The sequence below is a fragment of the Mytilus trossulus genome, chromosome 13 (assembly GCF_036588685.1).
Source record: "Mytilus trossulus isolate FHL-02 chromosome 13, PNRI_Mtr1.1.1.hap1, whole genome shotgun sequence".
NCBI classification, from domain to species: Eukaryota; Metazoa; Mollusca; class Bivalvia; order Mytilida; family Mytilidae; genus Mytilus; species Mytilus trossulus.
Window position 1 is genome coordinate 20,702,965 of NC_086385.1, and position 12,253 is coordinate 20,715,217.

Here is a 12,253-nt window from a genome sequence, read left to right on the forward strand (position 1 = left end):
AGTTATTTAATAAAATATAAGACTCTGGAGCCATTCCTGAAGCTTGGACATTAGGTATTATTTTGCCATTTTTCAAAAATAAGGGGGACCCCCTTAATCCTGACTCATACAGAGGAATTACTCTAGTATCTTCTCTGGGAAAATTATTTACTGCCATACTAAATGGGAGACTTTCAAAATATGCAGACTTATTTGAAATAATTCCAAAAGCACAAGCTGGCTTCAGGAAAGGCTATTCAACTCTGGATAACATATTTTGTTTACATGTGCTGATAGAATTATATTTATCATTTGGTAAAAAACTTTATTGTACGTTTATCGACTTTAAGAAAGCGTTTGATACTGTTTGGAGATTGGGGTTATGGCAAAAGTTGGTAAAAAATCAAGTTACCGGAAAAATTTTAAGAGTGATTTTTAATATGTATGATAACATTAAATCTTGTGTCAAAAAGGGAAATGATATTTCTGGCTTCTTTTCTAGTGATCTCGGGGTACGCCAAGGAGAAAATTTATCACCTTTTTTGTTTTCTATTTTTCTTTCGGATCTAGAAGAATTTTTGTGTGAGAATAACGTAAATGGACTTGAAACAGTATCAACGCATTGTCAAGAACATATTGGACTATATTTACAAATTTTTATTTTATTTTATGCAGATGACACTATCATACTTGCTGAAACAGCAAGTGATATGCAAAATACATTAGATATGTTTGAATTATATTGTACACAATGGAAACTTTCTGTGAACACAGATAAGACAAAGATTATGATATTTTCAAAAAGAAAAAGCAAAAGAAACCACTTACATGATTTTAAATTATATGGTTCTGATATTGAAATAGTAGATTTTTATCCTTATCTAGGCTTGCTGTTTAATTGTAACGGTAGATTTACAAATGCCAGAAAAAAATTGATAGAACAAGCAGAAAAGGCACTTTATGCTCTCTACAGAAAAATAAGGAATTTAAATATTCCTATTGATTTGCAACTAAAATTGTTCGATTCTTTGGTTGAACCCATACTGATTTACTCTTGTGAAGTATGGGGTTTCGAAAACATAGATGCTTTAGAAAGAGTTCATTTAAAATTTTTGAAAAGAATTCTTTCATTAAGAAGCAGTACTCCTAATTATATGGTGTACGGCGAAACTGGCACGTATCCCTTGGAAATTAAAGTACGATTACGAATTTTATCATTCTGGTCAAAATTATTGTTAAACAGCACGAAATTATCAGGATTATTATACCAATTTTTGTATAAAATGCATAATTCTGGAAATATTGTTTCTAAGTGGATTAATTGTATTAAATCTACATTAGATAACACAGGTTTAAGCTATGTATGGAACAATCAATGTATTTTAAGAAATGTTGACATCAAAATATATGTAAAGCAAATTTTACAAGATCAGTTTATTCAAAAGTGGTTTAGTGATGCTGAAAACTCTTCTAGAGGTGGATATTATTTACTGTTTAAACACGCTTTTTGTTTAGAAAATTATTTGGTAAAATTAAAAAAAGAGAATAGAATATATATTACCAAACTTAGATGCTCAAATATCAAAATTCCACTAGAAACTGGTCGATGGCATAATATTCCAAAAGAGGAAAGACTATGTACTTTGTGCAAAAATAATTGTATTGGAAATCAGTTTCATTACTTATTTGTATGTCAAAATGACGAGGTTAAAAAATTAAGACGTGCATATATCCCAAATTACTATATTGTTAACCCTTCAGAATATAAAATGAAAGGTTTGTTGTCTTTATGTAATGTAAAAGTCTTAAATAACTTGTCTATTTTTATCAAAAAACTTATGAAATATCTATGATTCTATATATTATCACTTACATGTAATCGACTGGCGATCTCAGATCCCATTATTATAGCTTTGAATGATTATCACGTGTTTTGTATGTGTAAACTTGTGTACAGATAATTAGGTATCATGAACTATGTATGTATATTTCTTTCTATCTTGTTCACCATTGTTAATTATTACTTGTATTATTTGTCTGCCTCTTGTTACAGTGTAAACTGTCTAGAGTGTTAATAAAAGTTGAAGTTGAAGTTGAAGTTAAGAGAATAAATGAACTTATTTATACATACATTTTTTACAAATGTAACTCACCTATACCTAGAGTTAAGAAGGATATCATAATCAAAGATTATTTAGAGAGAGGCTTGGAAATGCTTGATTTGAATATGTTCATTGCAATACTTAAATATACATGGATAAGGAGGATTTTGCAGATAGATACATTTTGAGATAGTAAATGGCAAAATATTTTCATGTCAAATATAGATAAAAGAAAGTTGTTTAGTTCTGGTGTTGATTATATTAGACATCTTTATATAACAGTTAACAACCATTTTTTGGAAAGATGTACAAAGATCCGTGTAAATGATTGTTGAAAAAGAAAGAAATTTTACTGATGATTCATTTTTATCAAATCCACTATGGCTAAATAATAATATTAAGATTGATCAAAATCAGTAATTTATCAAGAATGGTTCAAAAGTGGTATTAGATTTGTAAATGATATAGTTGACCAAAATCGATTTTATATTTCATTTGACCGATTTAAGCAAATATATAACATTAACAAAGATTTTCTTAAACAGTGTTATTTCAACAGTGAAAGAGGCATCAATATCTTTCACTTAAGCATCATGTCTGCAAGTATTTTAAAAAAATTTAAAATATTGTAAAGGATCAAAAGATATGTATTCTGAAATAATGTTATTTCTACTAGACATCTTAAGTGGGCTAAAATTTGAGGGAAACAGAAACTGGCAAAAGATTTTTAGACTGCCTTTTGCTGTTACTAAAAATAGTAAATTACAGTGGTTGCAATATATGATTAACCATTGTATTATTGTAACAAATCAGTATTTAGTTAAAATTATGAAATTGACTAATGATCCTTTATGTACATTGTGTAAATCAGATAACGAGACTATAGAACATCTATTTTGGAATTGCAGTACTGTACAAAATTTTCTACAGGATATTGATAACTGGTTCCTTTCCGGTGGAATAACATGAATAAGTCTCCCAATGGATAAAGTAAACTTTCTTTCAGAAGATTTATCCAGGATATTCCCCAACAATCCATACACCATGATTTTGCTTTATATGAAACAATATGTGTATAATTCCAGATGCTTTAAAAAGAATCTCTCATTGCAAGCAATTATAATAAAGCTGGAAGATATGTATAAATTAGAGAGTATAATAGCGGTAAAAAATATATTGAATTATTTAGGTTCTTTGATATGCTGAATCTAACCGTGTATTTAGATTTTTAATTTCGGGCCCCGTTTTAAAATTGGTCTACATTGAGGTCCAAAGTGATCAAAATACAATTTAGTTTGATTGTAACAAAAATTGAATTATTGGGGTTCATTGATATACTGAATCTAAACATGTATTTAGATTTTTGATTATGGGCCCAGTTTTCAAGTTGGCCCAAATTGGGGTCCAAATTAAACTTTGTTTGATTTAGTCAAACATTGAATTCTTGTGATTCTTTGATATGCTGAATCAATCCATGGTCATGTATTTAGATTTTGGATGTTGGACCATTATACGTAATTTATTTTTTTTTAAGTTCAGTAGACCACATTCTCTCGAGCTCTGTGTCAGAAACCTATACTGTGTCAACTATTTAATCACAATCCTAATTCAGAGCTGTATCAAGCTTGAATGTCCACACTTGCCCCAACTGTTCAGGGTTCGACCTCTGATGTGAAATAAAGCTGTGCCCTGCGGAGCATCAGGTTCTGTATGTTTACTCATGTGTTATATACTTTTCATTATTACAAAATCACATCCACTGACCAAAAGAGAAAACTAAATTTTAACACAACAGATTCTAAAATATATATACAACATTGCAACAAATGATAAATGAACCCTTTAAAGATTATTCACAATCCCAAACTTGTTCTCTAGTCAAACATGGAACAAAAGAAAGTTAAAATTAATCAGGACCCTTTCTTAGGACTTTGTATAGATAAGGTTCACATATCTACCTTGCAATAAGTATTTGACCTTGAACTTTTTTTTCATGGTTTATTGTGTGTATTGAATGATTGTAAGGTGCACATGTGTCTGTCTGGCTTTGATTATCTGACCTTGACCTCATGGTCATGGATCATGAATAATGTTAATTTTATATGATAATTGTATGAGAAGTATATGGTTAAAACTATCAAAATAACACCAATAATGGTCAATAATACAGGTGAGACATTTCAGCCATGCATTCTAGTGAATTTAGTGAACATGATTCTCATTTTATCATGTGTCTCTTTTTATATCATAATTCTGATATGAAAAATATTCCATATCATGTAGTCATATGTTAATTTAAGTTCATCAACAAATCTGTATTACCAAATTCCATGCAAGAACAACAAATCAACATTTAATTGATAATTTTACTCTTGTCATTTTTTGTAGAGATCTATCTCATAACCAGATTTCAGTGATTTATAGTGATGCCTTTGACAATATCAACTATGATCATATAACTTTAACTGACAATCCAATGAAGACTTTAGAATCCAGGTCCTTTGTTGGTATAACTTTAGCCAATAATTTGTAAGTATTTTAGTAAGCATTTTCACTGTTATGTAAAAAAAAAGATGTGGTATAATTGCCAAAAGGACAACAGAAAACAAATGAAATAGCTCACATGACTGAATAGGCTATGTTATTGAAATGGTCTCGGAATGTTTAAATTGGTTCAACATAAGAGAAAATTCAGCACGATGTCATATGTCAATAAAGATCATTTATACGGTGATATCTATTAACCATGACTGTACTTCTTTATCCCGTCACTTTATTATTGTTCTATGATAATTTTTGTGTTCTTGTCTTTCATTTTTGAATATGTGCTTTGTCTATATGCCTTCTTGTGTTTCTTTGATATATATGAAGTGGCTTTGTACTTATACCTCCCATCATTGTGTTATTTTTTTATGATAGGTTTTGTATTCTTGTCTTTCATTTTTAGCTTACCTGGCCTAAAAGGCCAAGTGAGCTTTTCTCATCATTTGGTGTACGGCGTCCGTCGTCGTTAACTTTTAAAAAAATCTTCTCCTCTGAAACTACTGGGCCAAATTTAACCAAACTTGGCCACAATCATCATTGAGGCATCTAGTTAAAAAAAATGTGTGGCGTGACCCGGCCAACCAAACATGGCTAGAAATAGAACATAGGGGTTGATTTTGGCTTATAACTCTGAAACCGAACCATTTAGAGCAAATCTGACGACGGTTAAACTGTTTTTCAAGTCAAGATCTAGCTACCCGGAAATTTTCAGACAAATTGAACTATAGGTTGTTGGGTTGCTGTCCCTGAATTAGCAATTTTAAGGAAATTTTGCAGTTTTTTGTTAATATCTTGACTTTTCTTTAAGATAGAGATAAACTGTAAACAGCAATAATGATCAGCAAAGTAAGATCTACAAATAAATTAACATGACAAAAATGGTCAGTTGGCCCCTTAAGGATTTATTGCCCTTTATAGTAATATTCTACCAATTTTTCGTATTTTTTTTTACTTTCTTCCCCGTACCAACCTTTGGGTTTATGCTGCACATTCTTTTCAAATATTTTTCAGACAGGTAAGTTCAGATTTTGATATAAACTGTGGTTTTTAAAGTAAAAACCTTGTTTATGATAAATCTGTACTGACCTGTCTGACCCTACTCTCCTCCCCTCCTGAGGAAGTAAGGTTTTATATAATGTATATAGTTATTTCCGCCTCAGTTGAAGTGATCTTCTATTCGGGAGATCGTGAAAGGGAGATAATTCAAAAGTAAGCGATTGCAAGGGGTTACCAAGGGGTAATTATCTTTTACAAAAATCTTCTCCTCTGAAACTACTGGGCCAAAAACCATACTTGGACATAATCATCATTGGAGTATGTAGTTTAAAAATGTGTGGCGTGAGCAGGCCAACCAACCAAGATGGCCACCTTGGCTAAAATAGAACATCTAGAGTAAAATGTAGATTTTGGCTTATAACTCTGAGACCGAACCATTTAGAGCAAATCTGACAGAAGTTTTATTGTTCAACAAGTCAACATCTAGCTACCCTGAAATTTGTAGACACATTAACAATCGGGTGTTGGGTTGCTGTCCCTGAATTGGCAATTTTAAGGAAATTTTGCAGTTTTTGGTTAATATCTTGAATATTATTATAGATAGAGATAAACTGTAAAAGCAATAATGATCAGCAAAGTAAGATCTACAAATAAGTCAACAAGACCAAAATGGTCAGTTGACTCATTAAGGAGTTATTGCCCTTCATAGACATTTTTAAAAAAAAATCATAAATTTTTGTTATATTTTATAAAAATCTTCTCCTCTAAAACTACTGGGCCAAATATAACAATACTCGGACACAATCGTCATTGGGGTATCTAGTTTTAAAAATGTGTGGCGTGACCCGGTCAACTAACCAAGATGGCCACTATGCCTAAAAATAGAACATAGGAGGTACAATGTAGATTTTGTCTTATAACTATGAAACTAAAGCATTTAGAGCAAATCTGACATGGGGTTTTAATTGTTTATGAAATCAAGATCTAGCTACCCTGAAATTTTCAGACAAATTGGATAATCGGTTGTTGGGTGGCTGTCCTTGAATTTGTAATTTTTAAGGAAATGTTTGCAATTTTTGGTTATTATCTTGAATATTATTGTAGATAGAGATAAACTGTAAACAGCAATAATGTTCAGCAAAGTAAGATCTACAAATAAGTCAGCATGACTAAAATGGTCAGTTGATCCCTTAAGGAGTTCAGCCCATAACAGACAATTTTTAACAATTTTCATAAATTTCATAAATTTTTACTTTTTAACAAAATAGTTTCCTCTGTAACTAATGGACCAAGTTAATTGAAAGTAGCAAGAATGTTCAGTGAAGTAGGATCTAAAAACACATCACCATCACCAAAACACAATTTCGTCATTAATCCATCTGTGTCTTTTGTTGAATATGCACAAAGACCAAGGTGAGCGACACAGGCTTTTAAGAAGCTCTAGTTATATGACTGCAAACATTTTTGGGGGGTTGTTTAATGGTATGGTGTTGTCAACGTATATTTGTTTCTAATAATATTTGTTCTTGAGGGAAACAGTATTATGATAATATTTGTTCGGCGGAAATTGTGTCATGGAATAATTTTTATATCTGTATTATATTTGTTCTACCGATATTAGGAACTCATCTTATATTTTGATGGGTATCAAATGTTCCTATTATGCTGAAGTTTATTTTACACCTGATTGATTGTTATACAAATCAAAGCAGATTTTAAATGCTGATTATATTCTAAATCAAACAGGTTTTAAATGCTAATTATATAATTATTATGTAAAAAAAAAATGGAACCTATGTTGAATGTATCTGATTATGTTTACAAGTTCAAATGTAAAATATAAATTTTAATTCTAATTCTAATGAGAAAAATATCTTTCAAAGGTTCAATATGCATACCAGTAATTGTGAATAATTCAGAAATGACTTTTTGATATCTTCATGATTGGGAACAGTTATTTCCCATATTCACGATATATATTGTTAATACATCACATATATATATATAATAATATGTTTGGGTCGGAAAAGATATAACATAATATTTTTTCCAATTCAAATAGTTATTACATAATATTTTTTCATTTTTGTTCCTTCATTTTAATGAGTAATTGAATTTTCCTCGATTTTTAGTATTTTTGTGATTCTGCTTTTTACATATTATTGGAATAAAATGTGTATATTAAAGATTTCAATTTACAATAAATTTGTGTATCTTATACACTCACATCAACCTAAAAAGTTTTAGAGAAAAGAAATCTCACCAAATGGAGTGATCATAATGCATAGAGGTACCTCTTTTTTTCCAGGAATATGAATGATATGGAAATAAGTCATGTGCCAGCTTCTGCCTTTGTCAATGTCAACGCTAAGGATTTACTTTTGCAAAATAACCAGATAGAATACATTGAAGAAAATGCTTTTGATAATGTTATTTTAACAGAAGATTTGTAAGTAAACTAGATACTAGTAGTTTATTTTTGTATACATAGTTAAGGCCGTAAGTTTTCTCGTTTGAATTTTTCTACATTGTCATTTCGGGGCGGGCCTTTTATAGCTGACTATGCGGTGTAGGCGTTGTTCATTGTTGAAGGCCGTGCGGTGACCTATAGTTGTTAATTTCTGTGTCATTTGGTCTATTGTGGAGAGTTGTCCCATTGGCAATCATACCACATCTTTTTTTATAGATATAACCACATTAAATCAAAATCTGATACCAAACTCACAGGTAAGAAAATATTCATAAACATTTTTAATTGTCAAAAACTACACACATATTTCAGGGTAGGCAAAACGAGGTTATATGAGTATTGCCAGCTATAAATTATATCGTCCCACACTGTCATAAATAAAATGGAAGTTGCATATCAGTTATTATTATTAAAACAATTTCTTTTATGCCATTGAGCAAAGCTATTGTTGTAACATCATAACAATCAAGCCAAAGTTTTGAGTAGATAAAACTGATTCCTGTCTATCATTCTAAATATTTCTATATGTTACATTAACAGTTGAAGAGCAACCATGGATTTGTGAAGTTTCAATAAACTAGCAATTTCTTGTATAGGTATTTTTTTTGCCCCACTTACGATAGTAGAGTGGCATTATGTTTTCTGGTCTGTGGCTCCGTTCGTTCGTTCGTCCGTCTGTAGGTCCGTTCACGTTAAAGTGTTTGGTCAAGGTAGTTTTTGATGAAGCTGAAGTCCAATCAACTTGAAACTTAGTACACTTGTTGCTTATGATATGATATTTCTAATTTTAATGCCAAATTAGATTATAACCCAATTTCACGGTCCATGGAACATTCAAAAGGATAGTGCGAGTGGGGCATTTGTGTACTTTGGACACATTCTTGTTGTATTTAAAAGGACAACCGTTTGACTAATTTCAAAGAACGTATAAGCATTAGGTCAACCTCTCGACGGGAGTACAGGAATCCCGATTTCAGGGATCTCCTCCCGTTCTCCTGTTTAAGAGAAAAACATCATGTGTATGAAATATTTCACGATTGAAAACTTTCAGTCGCCATATCCGGTGTAACTGACATTACCTGAAGTTTAATTTTACCTGTAAATCATTTAACATGCCTAATTATATGGTTTCACTTGGGTGTCAAACATACTGGTTATCAATGATTTTCAGCTCAGGCTTAATGTTGTTTTGTAACAAAAACTTTGTGTATTTAAAAAGATTTAAAATAAATATTGGGTTACTTCACTTGAATTTTCCTGTTTTAAGGTAGATAATAAGTAAATGTTTTTTGAGACAGATTGTTTTTAATTATTTGCTAAAATGAATATTTAACGATGCTTTTTTCAAAAAGGCAATTTTATACCTGCGATTTCCTTCTCAAAAATATCATAACAAATATTGAAAAATGTCAGTTGTTAATTTAATATTGAAAACTTGACTGAATTGTACTTTATACAGTAATTTAATGGGTTTTTTTTTAAATTCTTGTGTATGATTGGAAGAGGTCTAGATGCTCTTTTTCCTTCATAAAATCTGCATCCATTCATAAAATTATCGTTAGCACGTTACAGTAATGTAAAAAACAAGATCTTGAGACAATGTCCTTTGTCATTATGACTCTTTATTTTTTCATTTGATGTTTTAAATTAGATTTGTCTTACATTGACAGTAAACCAATCATTTTCGTAGATTTCTCGATTGACAAACTGTTCTCTTTTAATATGTCTTTGCCGATATTGTAAATTTTAACACGACCAAAATTATTGTCTGATTTTGACATTCCTTATCAGCCAATTGAAATCATTTTTCTTCTATATTATTGGGCTGTATTTAATCACCCAACCAAAATCGTTGTTCCTTGGGAAATTGGACTGCGTTGCAAACATATTAAATTTTAAATTTGTTTGGACGATCATAATTTTACAATCGTGATCATGGCAGATGATTATTCATCTGGAGGAAGGTTCGCATACAGCCTACGAAGACAAGCATGGCTGATTAAAGAATTCAAAGAAACATTACCAACATAAAACAATTGACTTATTTCTATTACAATGCCCAACGGGGAATGATATTTGAAAGAATAATTTGAAAAAAGTAAAGAAAGAATATGAACATGCAATTTATCAAATTTTAATTATAGTTTTATATAAGCAATTACTTTGGCGAGTTTCGAAAATGCCTTGTTTGATTATCTTGAAACTTCAGAATATTATTTGGATTGATAAAGGAATCAGAATATAACTTGGATTGATCAAAGGAATCAGAATATTTCTAGGATTGATAAAAGGAATCAGGATATTACTTGGGCCAGGGTTTTTTAATTTGTTGGTTTACGGATTTCCCCCTAAAGAAGTCGGTCGGACAGAAAAATATATACAGAAAAAAAAATTATTCACCTTTCTAACAGTATGCTTGGTATGCTATTTTGTTATTATTTCTTAAATTTTAGTTCGATGAATATTATTGCTCAGCTGTCATAAACATCAGAAGACATCGTCTAATATTTTTTTAAAAGGAGGGATGTGTCCACAGACAAAGACAAAACTAAATCGTCATTTCACCCCCAAAATAAACCAGATCTGCGTAGCTCTTAATCAATTTCAGGAAACTTAGTGAATAATGATCTCCAAGCATAAAAACTGATAAAGAAAACATTGCAAACAAGTCGTACTAAAATAAGTTTCAACATTCGTATCAAAAACATGATATTGGGACGATTATGGATGAACAATTAATGAAACAAAATTTTAAAAATCAGGAAAATTTCCCGAATTTTTCATTCTACTATTGAACTCAAAATCGTTAACTTTTTTCAGATCTATTTCCTGTCCCGGTTTTCCCCGAATTCGCGCAGAAATCTACTTTCGTTTCCGGTCTTGTTTGCATTAGACTTTGAATTAAATATATATTTATCAGTCTAGTAAAATATAAGATTGGAATTCAGTACAAATTCATTACTAAAAATTGTTTGAAATGAAAAAAAAAAAACGTTACCTGAAAGCGTTTCTTTTGTTTACATTGAATATGACGTCATAACTTAAAGAACGTCACATCTAAATCAATAACAACAGAACCAAAATCGGGAACGTTACGGTATTTCCGCTTTTTTTTTTATCAACATGTTTGAATTTTAAAAAAATTATTCATACAGACTTCGTCCCAATTCACAGGTTGTGCCTGCCTCATATTAATAGACTTGTCCACTGGAAAAACTGGCATATTGGGTTCATCAGTTGTAATGCATTCCTATTTTTTTATATCAAATTGGAAGAATTTTGTTCTGATTATCTATCATCTATAAAACAAGAAAAATCCAAATGATTTGTTTATATTTGGTACTTTAACTCATGGACGTACATATGTTAGTTATACGTCCTTGTTTAACTTGACGTCTTCTAAGTTTGGTCAGGTCCATTTTCCATTTTTCTATGAAATAATGCATCTTACGGACTGATGACAAATAAGTTATATGGGTTTTCGTTCAGCAAACTTTTTTGCGCAAACAACATTTCAAGGTCAGCAATGATTGGTTTGTCTATGTTTAGTTACGTAAACATACAGAATATGGATTATTTTTAAGTTTTATTTTTTTTAATGTTTAATGCATTTCATTTCATAAAAAAGTATATTTTTTTCTTTTTCAAGGATAATTTATTTGTAAGGGTATAATAAGCATGATATGTGAATTTTATATTTATTCTCCAAATCAGAAAAATAGGGTCGACAGATCCCTTAACCAACATATTAAAAAAATCGTGGCCTTGGATTGAAAAAAATGAATCAGAATATTACTTGGATTGATAAGAGTAAGCTCCCTTTTGGTGTTTCAAAATTTGTTATTTTCTGAATTTAAATGTCAGAATAAAGTAAACTAACCCTTGAATTTGCTTGGATTAATAGGTACTATAAAAATATTATGACGTTGATAACAATTCAAAAAATATTGACCGATCGAGTTGTTGAGATTTCTTTTTAAATTTTAGGTTCTTGAATGGAAATGGTTTAAAGACTTTACATGGGTCAATCTTTGCCAACAGCTCATCGATTGCAGGAAGTTTCTACCTGGAGACAAACAATATAGAATTTATACCAATAACAGCATTTGACGCCTTAACAAGTGTCTCAAAAATGTATCTACTATCTATTACTTATTCCTCT

The 12,253-nt window shown here is 30.5% G+C and overlaps 1 protein-coding gene across 1 annotated transcript in view; it reads left to right on the forward strand.

The window, feature by feature from the left end:
- The window catches only part of LOC134694890 (uncharacterized), a 323,806-nt gene that overhangs the window by 156,225 nt on the left and 155,328 nt on the right, over positions 1-12,253 (forward strand). Inside the window, exons 22-24 of the mRNA XM_063555996.1 lie at positions 4,470-4,610; positions 7,930-8,070; positions 12,079-12,225. Coding sequence (XP_063412066.1) covers positions 4,470-4,610; positions 7,930-8,070; positions 12,079-12,225 — 429 coding nt within the window. The remainder of the gene's footprint in view (positions 1-4,469; positions 4,611-7,929; positions 8,071-12,078; positions 12,226-12,253) is intronic.